This window comes from Pelophylax lessonae (assembly GCF_965119305.1).
Source record: "Pelophylax lessonae genome assembly, chromosome: 1".
Taxonomy (NCBI): domain Eukaryota; kingdom Metazoa; phylum Chordata; class Amphibia; order Anura; family Ranidae; genus Pelophylax; species Pelophylax lessonae.
This window is the reverse complement of record NC_138768.1, coordinates 131,446,310-131,466,280: the sequence shown is the minus strand read 5'-3', so window position 1 is coordinate 131,466,280 and position 19,971 is coordinate 131,446,310. Positions and strand designations below refer to the sequence as shown.

The following is a 19,971-nucleotide window of genomic DNA, read 5'->3' as shown; positions in this document are numbered from 1 at the left end:
ATTTACAGTGCTTTCAGCCGATAACGTCATCGGCGCATGCGCTCTGAAGAAACGCCCGCCCGTGCCGTTTCTTCAGAGCCCTGTGCCGTCACTGGCGGCTCCAACATGCATGCATGGGAGTGACGTCACGCGGACCTGGAAGAAGACGGGTGAACATGGATACAGCCAGCAGCGCGGACAACGCAGGCTTCGTTGGAGGTAAGTGTCACATAATGTGCTAGTATGCTATGCATACTAGCACATTATGCATTTACTTTACTTCTTCTTTAACCACTTGCCGTCTGCTCACTCGAGCACTGCTGCGGCAAAGTGGTTCGTTATCGTCTGACGACGTAGACCTATGTCGCCAGACACTCCCCATTCTCGGCTCTCTCCTGCTGTATTCAGTCACAGCGGGAGTCGGGCCAGGGGAGGAGCAGCGGCGATCGCCGCTGCTCTTCCCCGATCAACGGGGAATCGAGTGTGGAGATCCGCCTGCTTGTGTAAACACAAGCGGGCGGATCTCCTAAGTGACAGGCAGAGTCAGATTGCAGGGTTCAGCATAGCTGAACATGCGATCTGTCCCTGTGTCACTCAGTCCCCTCCCCCCACACACATTAGTAAGCACCAGGCATACATTAACCCCTCGCTCTCCAATAAAATTAACCCCTTCCCTGCCAGTGTCATTTTTACAGTAACAGTGCATATATATAGCACTGATTACTGCAGTGATGTCACTGGTATCAAAATACGCTTATTGTGATTTTTTTTACCAAACATAGGTAGCAGAAAACAAATTGGCCAAAAATTTAAAAAAATTTCGATTTTTACATTTTTTGGGGTCATTTCAAATAAAAAATGTGAAAAATATTGTTATTTTTTCAAAATTTACGCTCTTTTTTTGTTTATAGCGCAAAAAGTAAAAATCTCACAGGTGATCAAATACCACCAAAAGAAAGCTCTGTTTGTGGGAAAAAAGGACGAAAATTTTGTTTGGGTATGGCGTCGCATGACCGCGCAATTATCAGTTAAAGTTGCACAGTGCCGAATCGCAAAAAGTGGCCCAGACGTAAGACAGCAAAATCCTCCGGTGGTAAAGTTAAGGTAAGAAACAGAGAAAAAAAACAAGGCTTGAAACACACTAAAACAGAGAAGAAAACAAGGGCTGGATTACAGCTACAACCAGAACGAGGCTTGAAATATTGAAATTAGAACGAGGCTTGAAACACTTACCAGAAAAACGAGGCTTGAAACACCGAAACAACCAATGAAAACAAGACTTAGGATTGTAAGTAGAACGAGAACGAGGCTTGAAACGCAAAAGCGGGCAAAGAGATATACACGAGTTGTAATAAAAAAAATAGCCAGATAAAGACTTTATAAAATCAGTGGAGAAGTCAGAACTAAGGAAGAAACCTATAAGTAGTTATCGTCGCTCCTACAAGCTGGGATCCGCCCCCTGGTCACATGGTTTCACTGACTGAGAAGGGGGCGGGGCAGGACGTGGAATAGTAAGTCACATTGAACTGAAGAACTTCTATGTATTATATTGTAGTGTGTGCGTGTCTATGTCTGTATACCGGTGTATACCATTCTCCTCTACTACTATGTGTATATGTGGGTCTCCTCTCAGAGTACACATTGTACTACATACATCTGACCCCATCCTATGTATTCTATCCCTTCCCTGCTGTGAAGTCCTGTATGTTGTGTACATTGCTGGCAGTCCGTGTGCAGCCCCATGGTATACAGGGTCAGTGTAATAATGATGGAATGTTACCCCGCACACCAGACATGAGGGCAAAAAACCTTTGTTACCCTCAACACTCTATATTCCTGATATGTGCCTGCTGTACCATGTACTTGTATGAGAAAGTACCCTGTTCTCTTTGTATTGCTTCCTTTCTGTGCAATCCCTGGTGTTCCTGCCAGTCTCTCTGCTTTCTTATTAAAAACTGACCAGACTAGGCATGAGAGCACATGGTGGTCAGTTCTCTAGCTATGCTGGGAACTTAGTGTCCTCCAATAATCAGACTTATCCTGACATGCCCCCACTGTACAGCCATTCACTGGGAAGCTTTGTGTGCTGCTGCTCCCCTTTCCCCAGCTCTTATGTAGCGGAGAACAGAGGGAATGTGATCACTAAGAGCCCTTTCACACCGAGGCGCTTCGAAACTGCCCATAAAACGCTGAGCACTTTTGCAGCACTTTTCAGGCATTTGCGGGGTGCTTTTTAAAAGGACACGTCACTCAAAAACTTTGCCAAAAAACATTTTGAGGCACTTTTGAAGCGCTTTTCATGTGCTTCTTATTAGTTTCAATGAAGAGGGGTGTCTTTGAAGCACTTTTTTGTTAGCTCTCCAAGGATGCTGCATGCCGGTTTTTTTTTTACCGCACTGCCCCAGTGTGAAAGCATTCATTGATTTTAATGGGAAGCAGTTTTTGTGAGCTTTTTTAACGCCAAAGCACTTGAAAAATTCCTCAGTGTAAAAGGAATCTTTTAAAAAGGAAAAAAAGGTGTGTGTGTGTTTTATATATATATATATATATATATATATATATATATATATATATATAATTTTTTTTTTTTTTTAATACGTATACACAAATGTTTTGCCTTTCATTTCTATTTGAAACTGAATGGGTTATTTTACAAGGTGATCGATTACAATCACTTCCAAGTAGAACGTAAGGCAAATGTGGCAAGGGTGTCCCATTGGGGAGATTTCACTTCCTGTAACGCAGCCAAAAGAGGAAGTGAGAGGGAATCCATGGTTGTCACCAGAACTAGTGTCCCCATTGTAATTTTTCCCCTATTTTCCTTTTCTGGTAAGAATTCAAATTTTCTTTCACTTTAAAAAAGGTGAATCTCCCTAATGGGTACAGACAGCAATAACTGACCTCTTCACTATAACCAACAGTAACAAAAAGTGCTGCCTGAAATTCATACTTCCACTTGCCGACCGCCCCATAGTACATTTACTGCTACAGGGCGGCTGCACTTTGTAGGATCACATCTACATATGTGCTCCTGCATTTTCGGGTATCGGGCACATGTGTGCGCTGCCGGAGGCTCGCTCCCATGTGTGCTCAGTGGGTCCGGTAGACTCATTGTCCACTGAAATATGGTGTAAAGACCTCACTTCCAGAGTCCAGTGCCTGAAATATGGTGTAAACACCTCTCCTCCACAGTCCAGTGCCTGAAATATGGTGTAAACACCTCTCCTCCACAGTCCAGTGCCTGAAATATGGTGTAAACACCTCTCCTCCAGCCCCCAGTGTCTTAAATATGGTATAAGGACCTTTCCTCCAGCCCCCAGTGCCTGAAATATGGTGTAAAGCCCTTACTTCCAGGCCCCAGTGCGTGAAACAAAGCCATTTAGCAGCAGGGAGCAATGCAATGGTTCAAAAGACCAATAGGTCTAGCATTATTTGTAGTGTTCAGGGGACTGTTGGAAGATAATATATAAAAACATACAATAAAAGTGATTTCTGAATAACAGAAGTTGCCCTATAAGCAGATGTCTACAGATTCCAGTAACGCCTGATCTTCTCTTCTAGTGATGCCTGGCCAGTCACTGTTGCGGGTCCTGTATGCCAGCCTGGCAGTGAGATGCACTGGGACTTTCCGTTCATCTCTGACGCCAGCCAGTAATCAGAAATGTCAGCAGCAGGTGAGATCACTCATATTAAATGTCCACGCTGCAAACTCGCCAAGCCAACGATATAATAAAATGTACATCTGCTTTAAAGATTTCTCATCTGCATTATGTAGCACTTCAATCGTTCATACTACATTTCCATCATAACCTGCACACCAGCTAAATTATTCGTCCCACACTGGCTGCTAAATAGAGAGAAGGTGGGGAGCTTAAAGAATAAGTCCAGTCAAAAGCTAACACTAAACCTACTCTTTGCCACATTCTAAGACTATTCTGTCTAACCCTGTAAAGCAAAAATCACTGTACTTACCTTTTCTACACCCGATCCGCTCCGGTTTTCAACTGCGGAAGCTGTGTGCAGGAGAGGACCGACAACGGCTGTGAAATTAATGGGAAGTGATGTCACCCATAGACCTATTATGAGGCTTCCGTTGTTGAGTGCCTCTCCTGCACCCGCCTCCATGCTGAAGCCGCCGCTGACAGATCAGCGTGGGACCAGACTGGATTGGGTGTAGAATAGGTAAGTACAGTGATTTTTGCTTTACAGGGTTAGATAGAATTGTCTTAAGAATGTGGCACAGAGCAGATTTAGCGTTAGTTTGTTTTTGACTGAACTTATCCTTTAACCACTTTACCACCGCCCACAGTAATATTACTGCGGCAGAGTGGCTCGTTATCGTCTGACGACGTAGTACTACGTCGTCAGACACTCCCCCTTCTGGGCGGCGCTTGCGCGCCGCCGGAGGCTCGCTCCCGCTGTTTTCGGTCACAGCGGGAGTCGGGCCAGGGGAGGAGCAGCGGCGATCGCCGCAGCTCTTCCCCGATCGTCGGGAATCTAGTGTGGAGATCCGCCCGCCTGTGTAAACACAAGCGGGCGGATCTCCCAAGTGACAGGGAGTGACAGATCGGAGTGTTCAGCATAGCTGGACATCCGATCTGTCCCTGGCTCACTCAGTCACCTCCCCCCACACACGTTAGTAAGCACCAGGCATACATTAACCCCTCCCTCTCCAATAAAATTAACCCCTTCCCTGCCAGTGTCATTTTTACAGTAACAGTGCATATTTATAGCACTGATTACTGCAGTAATGTCACTGGTAACCCCAAAAGTGTCAAAAATGTCAGTCAAGGGTCCGATCTGTCTGCCGCAATGTCGCAGTACCGCAAAAAAAATTGCAGATCGCCGCCATTACGCGTTAAAAAAAAAAACACCAAAAATGACAGAAATCTTTCCCTTTGTTAGTAAACGCAATAACTTTTGCGCAAACCAATCAAAATACGCTTATTGTGATTTTTTTTTTTACCAAACATGGGTAGCAGAAAACAAATTGGCCAAAAATTAAAAAAAAAATGGATTTTTGTAAGATCTTACCGTAAAATCCTTTTCTCTTAGCTCATTGACAGACGTAGTCCTCGGTGATACACCACCTTCGGGTTATGTTGCCTCCACAGGAGCAGGACTAGACAGGAAATTAAAAAGCTCTGGCCACACCCTAGGGGCAGTCCCAGAGGGTATATCCTCTCTCTCTCTGCCTCAGCAAATCAGTTATGTGAAAAAGCAGTCTTTAGAGATTTAACCCAACCCAACTCAAAAAACAGAGGGGCGGGGACTACATCTGTCAATGAGCTAAGAGAAAAGGATTTTCAGTAAGATCTTACAAAAATCCATTTTTCTCTAGCGCTCATTGACAGACGTAGTCCTCGGTGATACACCACCTTCGGGACGTCCCAGAGCAGTATCACAACTGAGGGGTGGGAAAATGAAATCAAATCCCAATCTAGAAGGCCCAACCGGTGCCAACTAGAAGTTTACAATGCTCATCCTTAATGATGAGACTCAACAAAAAAGAGAAAACAGAAAAAAACCCTCGAGGTAGACCACCGGTCTCCTCAAATTGCGGCCTGCAAAACCTTGCGGCCAAATGAGGCATCCGCCGATGCCGTCACATCAATTTTATAGAATTTTGTAAAGGTATGTACCGACGACCAGGTGGCCGCCTTACATACCTGGACCACTGACGCCTGATGGCGAAAGGCCCAGGAAGTACTGAGCGCTCGAGTGGAGTGCGCCCTAACAGGGAACGGAGGACTCTGACCCTTAATAGAATAAGCCTGTACCACCGTTTGTCTAATCCATTTGGCAATGGTCGCGGCAGATGCAGGCAAACCCTTTCTGGGGCCATCCGTGATCACAAAAAGTGAATCCGTCTTACGGAATGATTCCGTAGCTTTCAGGTATACCCTGATTGCCCGAACCACATCTAAGGAATGCAACGCATGTTCCCGATGATGCTTGGGCTGAGGACACAAGGAAGGTAGTACAATATCTTCATTCAGATGAAAATATGAAACCACCTTAGGAAGAAAAGATGGCTTAGGATGAAGTACTACCTTATCCCTATGAATCACTAGGTATGGGGACTGGCATGATAATGCAGGCAGTTCTGACACCCTGCGAGCAGAAGTAATAGCCACCAAGAAGGCCACCTTCTGGGATAAAGTAAGCAAGGGAATCTCCCTGATGTTTTCAAAGGGAGGTTTCTGTAGAACCGACAAAACCAAATTAAGATCCCAGGGCGGTAAGGGCGCGCGGACTGGTGGAGCCAGGTGCCGCACCCCCTGGATGAAATTCCGCACCAAGGACTTGGTAGCTAAAGGTTTCTGAAAGAAGATTGCTAATGCTGAAACTTGACCCTTGATGGTGCTCAAGGCTAGCTTCTGCTCAACCCCTTGTTGCAAAAAGGCCAATATTCGAGTCACCGAATAGGTACGTGGAGGAAATCCTAAAGATTCGCACCACGCAATATAAGTCTTCCATGTGTGATAATAGACCTTGCTGGAAGTCGCTTTCCTTGCTTTAATAAGGGTAGGAATGACTGAAGTAGACAAACCTCTGTCCTTCAGTACTTGGGTCTCAATGGCCAGGCCATTAAAACCAGCGACTGTAAAGCATGATGGTAAATTGGTCCTTGAGACCACAGACACTCCCTGAGACGAAGTTCCCACGGAACGTCTGCGACTAGCATGTCCAAGTCGGCCAGGCCGGCTTGAGGAGGCCAGCCTAGAATTTCTAGGACCACTGGCGCTGATAGAATCTGAACCAGGCGTCCCTAGAGGTATCTGGCCCCGACCATCCGAGAAAGTCTGGTCGTTTTCTGTTCCCACACATTTATCAGATACCTGATTGTTATCAGGAAGGGTGATCTTTTCTGGTTGAACCTCAGGGACCGAAGTCACCCGACTAGAGGCTACTTGGCCTATCTGGTCAACCAGATCCGATTCCTGTGAGGTATAGGGACTAATCTTAGGAAAAGGTAAAGGAAAAGATCTATTCAGGGAACGGTAACTACCGCTTCCTGTAGTACTTAAATGTTGGAAGGGAAGAATCGCACCGGTAGTAGTGGTTGAAGCTCGATCTAATGTCCTGAATACCGGTGAAAACGTCCCCCCACCCTGAAACCGGGTGGGGGCGCACCTTCAGGCTGTGTACTCCTTTGCTTCGGGTTTGGCTGGGTTGGTCCTCTGCTTGTCCGACCAGCCCTTCTTGAACCCTCCTGGAGGAGTCTTGCCTTTCCCGCTAGTACCAGCCGGGCGCCCTTTATGGGCGGTAAAGAAAGGTCCTCGCTTGTTGCGAGGTCCCTTAGCTTTTGCAGCCTGTGGCAAAAAAGTGCTCTTGCCCCCAGTGGCATCCTTAATGATTTCATCTAGGTTGGCCCCAAATAGACGATTCCCCTGAAAAGGGAGATTTGTCAAGGTCTTTTTGGAACCTAGGTCAGCTGACCAGCATTTTAACCACAGCACACGTCTGAGGATTACCGCTGACATAGATGCATGCCCTAATAAGGGAGTAGTGTCCAAGGCTGCGTCACAGATAAACTGTAGCCCTTGTATAATCTGTTCCATCAAATCAGATGTCTCCTGGGGAATATCCTTTCCCCTAAGGTCTTGGCGTACCATTTTCGCCCATTCCGTAAGTGTCTGGGAAACTAGACCAATAACAATTACTGGTCTAAATGCTGACCCTATCAGAGAGAAGATGGTGCGGGACTCTGCTTCCATCTTTCGATCCACCGGATCCTTAAAGGACGAAGTGTCCTCCACTGGGATAACCGTGGCTTTATTCAGCCTGGAAATAGGTGGATCCACCACTGGTGGTACCGTCCATTTCTTAATGATGGATTCCTCAAACGGATAGCGTCTAGCAATACGCTTGGAAATAGTAAAGGTACGTTTAGAATGCTCCCATTCTCCTTTAATCTGATTACCGAAACATTTGGGTACAGGAAAAACCTTCACCGTTTTGATGGGCTTATTAGTACCAAAAGGAATCTCTGTTTCAGTAGCCTCTGCCGGTAAAGCCTCAAGTTTTAAGGTTTCCTGCACTGCCACAACTAGTGCGTCCACCAATGCTTCTTCCTGAATTATAGCAGGAGAAGAAGCGTCCTCCTCACTGTCTGAGGGGGCTTTACCTGGGATAACAGCCCTTGCAGAGGAACCTGCAACTGCAGTGACCATCTCTGAATCTGAGTCAGAGGTGTCAGATAGTATAGGGGTAGGCGGGGGTCGCTTCCTTGACCCCCGTCCCTGACAGGCCGCCTCCACCCGAGCCACCATAGACTCCAAAATTGCTGTAAATGACTCTACACTCTGTGCACCGGCGGGTCCCGTGGCCCCCTCGAGGGAAACAGGTGGGGGAATATGTGTGGCAGGGTCCATGATAATTCCAGTCACTTCCTGGATAATATAATTCAAAAATAAAAAACTTTTTTTTTTTTTTTTTTTTTTTCCAGACCCCCAGCGCCACAAAAAGCCCCTTAGTGTTACCTGCTAGGGATCCCTATCGATCGAGAGAGAGAGAGAGATAGACCCCCAGGCTGACCACTTGATGCTCAGAGTTTAACTGCAACAGGTTACAGCGCTGTCTTGACAAACAGGAAGTCTTTTGGCTGGCTGCCCAGGAAGAAAGGAGGCAGCTCCGCCCCTCTGCACGCCTTCCGGCGCCTCCCCAAGCTCCACGAGGTGTTTGGATCACCTCAAACATGGCCGCCCCCATGCTGGAGACACGAGGCTACGCCAAAATGGCGGCTCGTGCGATCCAGCAAAAAAAAATGGCGGCGGCCTGTACTGAATAGCGGTGTGCTGCAGGGCACACAACACTCTCTCTGCATGGGGATTTGGCGTGGTTGGGGGTACCGGCCCTGGCGGACCGCATGGCCATTCGGGAGGCCTGCTAATAGCTGGAGATCTGATTAGGAAGGCAGTCTACATGTCCGTGGCTTCTGACTGGTAGGTAGCTTATTCTTATCACCGTAAGATTCCCAGAATGCCACAGATTACATCTTTTTAACATGTATACAATTAGATTGTTAGCTCCCAAACCAAGCCTCCTGGCTTTTTTGCACATAAAATCACACTCAAAATAGGAGGATCTGTGTCATGTTATAGGATAGAGAGGGACTCTATCTTACCATACAGAGAGGGGCCCGCGTTCACCACAAGACCCGTCAGGGGAAAAGGGGGAACATACTACTCACCATACCGGAACCAGGCGGGCACCAACTCCTGACAGTACCCCTCTCCACCGGGGCGGGAGGGCTGTCGACCGATACGGACGCCGTGACTCATGGTCTTTGGCGTTTCAGCGAGACGTTTAACTCGCGGGGTCAGTCCTTTAATGGGACTTTGTCACGGCCGACCCAGCGCAGAGCTATGGCCTGCACGCGCTCGTAGGCTGAACTGGGGTGACCACCGGATCTCAACATCCAGCCCGTCGCCCAGTTCAGCTTTCTTGCTTGAAGATCTCACAGGAACACTGGAGAAAAAAAGCTGTCTAAAAAATCCTTTAAGAAAAAATTCTTGCCAGGACCTAAGATCCCAGCAAGGTATCTAGGTCCTTACTCCTAACTAGACAGAAAATAACTGATTTGCTGAGGCAGAGAGAGAGAGGATATACCCTCTGGGACTGCCCCTAGGGTGTGGCCAGAGCTTTTTAATTTCCTGTCTAGTCCTGCTCCTGTGGAGGCAACATAACCCGAAGGTGGTGTATCACCGAGGACTACGTCTGTCAATGAGCGCTAGAGAAAAATTGTTTTTTACATTTTTTTGGGGGGGAATTTCATATAAAAAAATGTTAAAAATATTGTTATTTTTTCAAAATAAAGGCTCTTTTTTTGTTTATAGCGCAAAAAGTAAAAATCTCACAGGTGATCAAATACCACCAAAGGAAAGCTCTGTTTGTGGGAAAAAAAAGGACATAAATTTCGTTTGGGTACGGCGTCGCACGACCGCGCAATTGTCAGTTAAATTCGCACAGCACCGAATCGCAAAAAGTGGCCTGGACGTAAGACCGCAAAATCCTCCGGTGGTAAAGTGGTTAAAGAACTGATATAAACTCCAGCCTCAGTCTGAGAAGCCATATCACCTCCTGCGCCCTTTACACCCCACAGTGACTGAGGCACCTGCACTGCATTATGGGAAGAGGGCCGTGGCTAAACTAACGAACAAAGAGATTTTTGTATAATATGTAAAAAAAAAAATACTCTTTGATTGTCGTTGCACATACAGTGGGGATCGAAAGTGTGGGCACCCTAGGTAAAAATTTGTATTAATGTGCATAAAGAAGCCAAGGAAAGATGGAAAAATCTCCAAAAGGCATCAAATTACAGATTAGACATTCTTATAATATTGCAACAAAAGTTAGATTTTATTTCCATCATTGACACTTTAAAAAAAACAAAAAAATGGCGTCTGCAAAAGTTTGGGCACCCTGCAGAATTTATAGCATGCACTGCCCCCTTTGCAAGGCTGAGACCTGCCAGTGTCATGGATTGTTCTCAATCATCGTCTGGGAAGACCAGGCGATGTCAATCTCAAAGGTTTTAAATGCCCAGACTCATCTGACCTTGCCCCAACAATCAGCACCTCGGGATCTTCTAAGCAGTTGTCTAGAAAACTGAGACTGAAAATAGTTGACGCTCACAAAGCTGGAGAAGAAACCAAAGCGTTTTCAGATGTCAATATCCTTTGTTCAGAATGTAATTAAGAAATGGCAGTCATCAGGAACAGTGGAAGTTAAAGCAACATCTGGAAGACCAAGAAAAATATCAGACAGAACAGCTCGCAGGATTGTGAGAAAAACAATTCAAAACCCACGTTTGACTGCACGATCCCTCCAGAAAGATCTGGCAGACACTGGAGTTGTGGTACACTATTCCACTATAAAGAGATACTTGTACAAATATGGTCTTCATGGAAGAGTCATCAGAAGAAAACCTCTTCTACGTCCTCACCACAAAAATCAGCGTTTGAACTTTGCAAATGAAAATATAGACAAGCCTGATGCATTTTGGAAAAAAGTTCTGTGGACCGATGAGGTTAAAATTTCACTTTATGGCCGGAATGAGCAAAGGTACGTTTGGAGAAGAAGGGGCACAGAATTGAATGAAAATAACCTCTGTCCAACTGTTAAGCATAGGGGTGGATCAATCATGCTTTGGGGTTGTATTGTAGCCAGTGGCACAGGGAACATCTCGCAAGTAGAAGGAAAAATGGATTCAATAAAATTTCAGCAAATTTTGGATGGTAACTTGATGCCATCTGTGAAAAAGCTGAAGTTAAAGAGAGGATGGCTTCTACAAATGGATAATGATCCTAAACACACTTCAAAATCCACGGGGGATTATTACATCAAGAGGCGTAAACGGAAGGTTTTGCCATGGCCTTCACAATCTCCTGACCTCAACATAATTGAAAATCTATGGATAGACCTTAACCACTTGCCGACTGCTCACAGTATAGTTACTGCGGCAGTCAGCCCCTCACAGGCAGAGCGACGTAGTACTATGTTGCTAGCCTGTGAGGGCTCTGGGGAGCGAGCGCGCGCCGCCGGAGGCGCGCTTTCGCGCGGTGACGGACCCCCCCCCCCCCCCCCCCGTGCGTGTGACCGGCGGACCCGATGTCCGCCGGTCACTCTGCGATCGTCGGTGGAGAGGGAGAAAGGCAGGCGGCTGATGTAAACAAGCCGCCTGTCATTCTCCCCGGTGTAGAAACAGTGATTATACGGTTGATCAGTGTTCCTACACCTCAAGCCACAGCCAATCACAGTTAGAATCACGCCCCTAGGGACACACATATCCCCTCCCTCTCAAAAAAAGTTAACCCCTTCACTGCCAGTGTAATTTTACCGTAACAGTGCATATTTATAGCACTGATTACTGTAGAAATGTCACTGGTAACCCCAAAAGTGTCAAAAATGTCAGTCAAGGGTCTGATCTGTCTGCCGCAATGTCGCGGTACCGCAAAAAAAAACGCAAATCGCCGCCATTACGCGTTAAAAAAACCCAACAAAAATGACAATCTTTCCCTTTGTTAGTAAACGTGATAACTTTTGCGCAAACCAATCAAAATACGCTTTTTGCAATTTTTTTTTTTACCAAACATATGTAGCATAAAACAAATTGCCCGAAAATGTTAAAAAAATTTGATTTTTACATTTTTTTGTGGGGGAATTTCATATAAAAAAATGTGAAAAATGTTGTTATTTTTGCAAAATTGTCGCTCTTCTTTTGTTTATAGCGCATGATCAAAAAATCGCACAGGTGATCAAATACCACCAAAAGAAAGTTCTGTTTGTGGGAAAAAAAGGACGTCAAATTAGTTTAGGTACAGCGTTGCACGACCGCGCAATTGTCCGTTAAAGTCACGCAGTGCCGAATCGCAAAATAGGCCCTGGTCGGAATGGGGGTAAAATCTTCCGGGGCTTAAGTGGTTAAAAGAGCAGTGTGTGACAGACAGCCCAGAAATCTCAAAGAACTGGAAGACTTTTGTAAGGAAGAATGGGCAAAGATACATCAAACATGAATTGAAAGACTCTTGGCTGGCTACAAAAAGCGTTTACAAGCTGTGATACTTGCCAAAGGGGGCAGTACAAGATATTAACTCTGCAGGGTGCCCGAACTTTTGCAGACGCCATTTTTTTGTTTTCTGTTATTTTGAAAGTGTGAATGATGAAAATAAAATATAACTTTTGTTGACATATTATAAGAATGTCTAATCTGTAATTTGATGCCTTTTGGAGATTTTTCCAACTTTCCTTGTCTTCTTTATGCACATTAATACAAATTTTTACCTGGGGTGCCCAAACTTTCGATCCCCACTGTATAACAGCTGTAGACTAAACAAACACTATACAATCTGATTGTGCAAGTGTATGTAGTGCTATGGCCTGTTTGATTTGAATTAAAAGGATCATTTAACCACTTACCGACCGCCCGCCGCAGTTTTAGGTCAGCCCTTTGACGCTAAATACCGGGGTTATGGCAGCAGATAGCTGCCATAATCCCGGTGTTTTTGAAAATGGTTGGGCGATCAGCTTTCAGGTAAGGGTGGTCCCAGCGGCGTGTTCGCCGCGGGATCACCCTTACGTTGCGGCGCGCCCCCGCCGCGCCCTGGCCGTTTTCCCCGCTTACCGGATCGCCGGCAGCGGGGAAAACGTTCCGGTTCTGGATCCTTTGAGACAGGAAGTCGAGTGAGGGCAAGATGGCCCTCACTCAACTCTATGGTCTTAGAGGACCGGAGCGATGTCAAACGTCGATGCCTAGCAACCGGTTTAAAGGCCCGATTTTTTTTCAACTTTTCCTTTTTTTCTTTTTTAGTGTAGTTGTGAGGTCTGAGGTCTTTTTGACCCCAGATCTTACAATAAAGAGGACCTGCCATGCCTATTTCTATTACAAGGAAAGCTTACATTCCTTGTAATAGGAATAAAAAGGATCAAAATTTTTTATTTATTTTTTTTAAAACTGTGCAAAAATAATAAAATAAATAGGGGGGAAAAAAAAAATGAAAGCGCCCTGTCCCCGTTAGCTCGCGCGCAGAAGCGAATGCATACGGAAGTCCCGCCCACATATGTAAACGGTGTTCAAACCACACATGTGAGGTATCGCCACAATCGTTACAGGAAGAGCAATTATTTGAGCCCTAGACCTTCTCTGTAACTCTAATCTGGTAACCTGTAGAAATTTTTAAAATGTCGCCTAAGGGGATTTTAAGTACCAAAGTTTGTTGCCATTCCGCGAGCTTGCGCAATTTCGAAGCATGACATGTTGGGTATCTATTTACTCGGCATAACATTATGGAAAAAAATTGGGCTAACTTTACTGTTTTCTTATTTTTTTTATTCAAAAAAAGTGATTTTTTTCCAAAAAAATTTAGTTTGGAAGACCGCTGCGCAAATACGGTGTGATAAAAAATATTGCAATGATCTCCATTTTATTCTCTAGGGTCTCTGCTAAAAAAATGTATAATGTTTGGGGGTTCTAAGTAGTTTTCTAACAAAAAAAAAAATGATTTTAGCTTGTAAATAGCAAGTGTCAAAAAAAGGCCTGGTCTTAAAGTGGTTAAGTTTGTCCTCATATTACACAAGCTTTGTACAATCAGTGTGACTGGTGATTAATGGGTCCCCGCTCAGGCTGTCAAGGCCTGATGAGTTGGATGCAGCTGACTAGTGAGGGTGCAGGCTGAGTAGGAGTCGGTCCAGACCCAAAGTACACTACAGAAATGCCAATATATAGGCCAGCCGTCACACACCTCGCCCAGCCTGAGTGGTTTGCATGTAAAAGCAGCCTCAGCTCAATTCATCCAGGCCACATCTCCAACTGGGGCCCGCAGGGTGAAACATGTTGGGAACATGGCCTGGATGGATCGAGCTGAGGCTGCTTTTACATGCTAACCATTCAGGCCAAACGAGATGTGCAGCAGGCAAGCGATTTCTGCTCTGTGCAATCAGATTGTGTGGTGTATGCCCAGCTTTATATACATTTTTTTAAGATAATTATGTATTTCGGGTAGGAAATTGTAAAATTAAGGTATATATATATATTTTAGGAAATATTTGCATAGTGCACACATTCTGGGTTTGGGAGCCCACAGAGGAGGAATCTGTCCCTTCCCCAATAGTAATTTTGTAGTTTCTGCTTTACTGACAGGTTCATTTTAATGTGTCCCTGTCTTCCCTAAGAAGTCATTAAGCTTACTTCGAGACCCAAAAACACAGCCTTAATGAGTTTTAAGAGAATACAGGTTCACTTTAAGCTTGTCAATCTTTGCCATCCCTTAAGCTGGCCATAGACATTTTTTTTTTCAGTCAGTAAGCTCAATGATAAAAACAAAAAAATAAAAATCTAACACAAACAAGGTGGATGGAGGAAATTCTGACAGCATGACCCAGCACTGCCAGAACATATTGATTGGCAGTTGCAGCTGTCAGTGGAGAAAAGCTTCCAACATTCTTCTTTGATAGAAATTGATCAAATGATTGACAGGGATGGCCAAACACTGATCAAAATTTTTTCGATCCATGCTGAACTGGCTGAATTTTGACCTGTGGCCAGCTTTAATGGAACTCAGAAAATGGATTCTCGGCTCCCAGCTTGGGCAGGCTCAGAGGACACTGACAGAGGGGAGGATTGACCACACAACTGTCAGTAGGGAGTACGCTCTCCTTCCTCCAGCGTAGACATTGTACAGGCACTGACAGTGAATTTAGGTAACACATTGCTGTACTTTGTTTGATGTCTCCTGATTCTTTTCACTCTCTCTCTCTGTGGCTAGCGTCCATATTGTGCCAGTGATGGAGTTAGCAGTGATGAGGTGCAGAGAGCACAGAAAGCGCAGAGTAATTCGCCCACTATTTTCTCCCGGATTATTGACCGCTCCATCCCAGCAGATATCATATATGAAGATGAACAGGTAAGGGAGTGCAGACTATCTTGGGGACCTTGGTGGCATTGCTCCACCCACTGACAATCTGCTTTTTCTTTTGCAGTGTTTGGCATTCCGGGATGTGTCCCCACAGGGTCCTGTGCATTTCCTTGTCATCCCCAGGAAACAAATTGCTAGAATAAGTGAAGTGACAGTAGTTGACACCCAGGTAACGCAGAGCCACTGAAGGGGGGCCCAGCACTGCCAAACCACAGTCAGATCTGATGTCAGAAATGTTGGCTGGTAAACACTGCACACCACACTGCTTTGGGGCATGCCACAAATAATTGCTGACTTATTAAAACTACAGTAAAGAAAACTACCATGAAATTGTTGCCCTGTTTCCCTGGTAAATCCTAATTGGTTGATGTGGTGAATGGTCTAGTTATACCCCTGGTTACATTCACCAGCCACACCGTGTGATGCTGCAGGGGTAGTGGTCACAGAAATGTGAGCCTGGCAGGAGCCAATTACTGTTCTGTCTTTTCTCTATAGCTCCTGGGTCACCTGCTGGTCACCGCCAGCCACCTGGCACAGAAGGAGGGGTTGACTGAGGGCTACAGGATTGGTGAGTGCTGGATATGGTATGGCAGGAGCAGCCTAGAAAGGGATGTGGCTACAGATTCCTGTTTATGTAGAGCAATGGGAGGGGGGGCTAATATAATATAAATGTATGTTAACCTCAGCGCAGGGAAGGAAAAACTGACTTGGTAACACATCATTGTCATGTAATGCCATGTATATGTGAATATGCACCTAAGTCAACCAGCAAACAGGGCAAAGCCCCCTTCAGCTCACAGGGGTACAAACAGTGGGGAAAATAATTATTTTTATCCCCTGAAGATTTTGTGAGTTTACCCACTTACAAAGAAATGAAGGGTCTATAATTTTTATCAGAGGTGTATTTTAAATTATAGAGACATAATATCAACCAAACATCCAGAAAAAAACACATAAAACAAATACTATAAATTAAGTTGCAGTTCATTGAGTAAAATAGGTATTTGATCCCCAAGCAAAACATGACTTAGTACTTGGTGGAGAAACCCTTTTTGGCAAGCACAGAGGTAAGACGTTTCTTAAAGTTGGTGACCAGGTGTGCACACATCTCAGGAGGGATTTTTGGTATACTCTTCTTTAAAGGTCCTCTCTAAATCCTTAAGGTTACTTTGCTGTCCCTTGGCAACTCGAAGTTTCAGCTCCCTCCATACATTTTCTATAGGATTAAGGTCTGGAGACTGACTAGGCAACTCCATGACCTTAATGTGCTTCTTCTTCAGCCACTCCTTTGTTGCCTTGGGGGTATATTTTGGGTCATTGTCATGCTGGGAGGCCCATCTACGATCTTCAGTGTTTTGGCTTAGGGAAGAAGGTTCTCACCTGTGATTTTACAATACATGGCCCCATCCATTCGCCCATCAATGCGGCAAAGTCGGCCTGTACCTTTAGTAGAGAAACAGCCCAAAAGTATTATGTTTCCACCTCCCTGCTTGACTGTAGGGATGGTGTTCTTAGGGTCATAGTCAGCATTTTTCATTCTCCAAAGACGGCGAGTCGAGTTAATGGCAAAGAGCTCAATTTTGGGCTCATCTGACCACAGCACTTTCTCCCAATCCTAATAATTTAAATGTTGTTTAGCATGACTGGACATGTGCCTTCTTGAGGAAGGGGACTCGCCATGTTTGGAGGAAGAAAAATGCTGACTATGACCCTAAGAACACCATTCCTATAGTCAAGTATGGAGTTGGAAACATTATGCTTTGGGGCTGTTTCTCTGCCAATGGATGGAGCCATGTATTGTAAAACCTTGGATAAGAACCTTCTTCCCTCATACCGCCAGGGCAACAAGTGAGTGGGTCACGAAGAAGCACATTAGGGTCATGGAGTGGCCTAGCCAGTCTCCAGACCTTAATCCTATAGAATATTTATGGAGGGAGCTGAAACTTCGAGTTGCCAAGAAACTTTAAAGGGTAACTCCACTTTCGTGGGGGAAAAAAATAGCTAATAAAGAAAAAAGAATTTTTGTATTACTCATTTTCATTTATTTTGTCTATACTCCTAATCCCTTTCCCCCTACATGGCACATAGCTGGAAGGATTTGTCTCCAGTTTGTAGACCTTTCACCTATGTTGTCCTCAGTCTCTGTTCTGCCATAGTGCCTGTCCTACCCTGATTCATGTGTCTCTCACCGTTCCTCACTGTCTTTTTCTCTTGCAGTGATCAATGATGGGAAGCAAGGGGCACAGTCTGTTTATCACCTTCACGTGCATGTAATTGGTGGACGGCAGATGGACTGGCCACCAGGATAACTTCTGCCCAGAGCTGGAGGAAGTAGAAGACAAAAAAAGAGGGCTAATTTCTATCCAGATCAACCAGGGTGTATGCTACCAATAAACTACATGCAGCAAATCATATCTGCGTGTTTGTGCTGTGTGCCAGGTGATGAGGACACGGAACTGAGAGACAGACTCTAGTTAGAACAAATCAAAATGTTCAATAAACTGAAACAATACGAATCTGAGCTAAAACCTGACGTACATAGTGCATTCAAGGATGGGGAAGACCACCCACAAATCCTACATGAAATCTGTCCTGACTGATGATCCCTTATACAGTGTATATTAGAAGCTTTATGTTTTTTTTTTTTCATTTTGGATAGAAAAGGGTTAGAACGTTTGTCTGTGTCACCATTGACCAAATTCACCTTTCTATATGTCCTGGTTTACCATTGTCACTGAAACAAAGGGGTCAATTCATTAGAGATAAATAGTGCATGCATTTTTAGTTAAAACAACTCATGCAGTACTTGTCTCAACAGTAGTTCACAAAAAAAACATGCATTATTTACTGAATGCATTAATAATTTAGGTTATGCCATATTTATCACTTAAATATAGTGTTTACATTTTTTAAATTTTTTTTATACAAGCTTACACTGCACCAGAGGAAGATAAATAAATGTACACAGAAATATGAAACGGTGACATTCTAGCTTGCTTTCATTTTTCATTACAGAACCATCTCACTTTGGTGAAATGTTACAATTTATTTTCATTTCTGAGCTCAGGGCAAAACATTTCTACACTGATACGTTGTATACTTTTAACTTTCTGACCAGTGCAGAGTCCTCCTCAGTATTATTTTGTACATTGCTAAAATACAGAGTGCTTACTGGCAGGTGATAAATAACAAATGTGTGTGTTCTTTAGGCTGCATTCACACTTGAGCGTAGCGGTTTTTACCGCGATTTTACCGCGATTTTTTCAGGCGTTTTTCATTGACATCTATCAAAAACGCTGGTAATCAGCCCAAAAAGAAGCTCATGTACTTTTTTCAGCTACAGGCGTTTTGCAAAACGCTCAGATGTGAACAGGGGCCATTTAAATGAATGGGGTTTTACTTGTTGGGTGTTTTGGAAGCGTTTCTTTTGAGCGTTTTTGGAGCTGAAAACGCCCAGGTGTGAATGGAGCCTTAGTGAATTGACTTTAACCACTTTAAGAGCGGAAGGATTTGCCCCCTTAATGACCAGGCCCTATCTTGCGATTCGGCACAGTGTTACTTTAACCACTTGCCGACCGCCGCACGACTATTTACTGCGGCAGTCTGGCTCTCCTGGGCGAAGCGACTTAGGGCTACGTCGCTTGCCCAGGAGCCTCTAGGGGGTGCGCTCCTGCCCCCGCTCATTCCCTGACATCTGCTCTCAATCGCGATCTCCCGCTAGAGAGGGAGAAAGGCAGGCGGCTAATGTAAACAAAGCCGCCTGTCATTCTCCCTGATGTAACTTCAGAGACTAGGCGATCCTGCTATGTAGGATCGTATGTCTCTGTGGTTACATCAGACGCCACGCCCCCCCCCCACAGTTAGAATCACGCACCCTAGGGATACATTTAACCCACTGATAAAGTTAACCCCTTCCCTGCCAGTGTCATTTTTACAGTAACAGTGCATATTTATAGCACTGATTACTGTAGTAATGTCACTGGTACCCCCAAAAATGTCAGTCAAGGGTCCGATCTGTCCTGCAAAAAAAAAATCGCAGATCGCCGCCATTACTAGTTAACCACTTAAGCCCCGGAGGATTTTCCTGCTAAAAGACCAGGGGGTATTTTGCGATTCGGCACTGCGTGACTTTAACGGACAATTGCGCGGTCGTGCGACGCTGTACCTAAACGAATTTGACGTCCTTTTTTTCCCACAAACAGAGCTTTCTTTTGGTGTTATTTGATCACCTGTGCGATTTTTTGATCACGCGCTATAAACAAAAAAAGAGCGACAATTTTGCAAAAATAACAATATTTTTCACATTTTTTTATATGAAATTCCCCAAAAAAAAAAATGTAAAAATCAAAATTTTTTAACATTTTTGGCCAATTTGTTTTATCCTACCTATGTTTGGTAAAAAAAATCGCAAAAAGCGTATTTTGATTGGTTTGCGCAAAAGTTATCGCGTTTACTAACAAAGGGAAAGATTTTTGTCATTTTTGTTGTTTTTTTTTTTAACGCGTAATGGCGGCGATCTGCGATTTTTTTGCGGTACTGCGACATTGCGGCGGACAGATCGGACCCTTGACTG

General features: G+C 44.7%; 1 protein-coding gene across 1 annotated transcript; it reads left to right on the top strand.

The window, feature by feature from the left end:
• Window positions 1–3,520: 3,520 nt before the first annotated feature.
• LOC309558494 (putative HIT-like protein) lies at window positions 3,521–17,769 on the top strand. Its single transcript, XM_082261576.1, has 5 exons — window positions 3,521–3,653; window positions 15,249–15,386; window positions 15,463–15,567; window positions 15,894–15,966; window positions 17,616–17,769. Exons 1-5 carry the CDS (start codon window positions 3,543–3,545, stop codon window positions 17,705–17,707), a joined length of 519 nt encoding a protein of 172 aa, XP_082117702.1. The 5' UTR covers window positions 3,521–3,542; the 3' UTR covers window positions 17,708–17,769.
• The last annotated feature ends 2,202 nt before the right edge of the window (window positions 17,770–19,971 follow it).

Excerpts from the sequence above, each read along its gene's own strand:
- LOC309558494 (XM_082261576.1), top strand. The coding sequence starts at position 3,543 with ATGCCTGGCCAGTCACTGTTGCGGGTCCTGTATGCCAGCCTGGCAGTG. Across the intron at positions 15,387-15,462 it reads TCATATATGAAGATGAACAG|TGTTTGGCATTCCGGGATGT; the intron begins GTAAGGGAGTGC and ends TTTCTTTTGCAG. Across the intron at positions 15,568-15,893 it reads TGACAGTAGTTGACACCCAG|CTCCTGGGTCACCTGCTGGT; the intron begins GTAACGCAGAGC and ends TTTTCTCTATAG.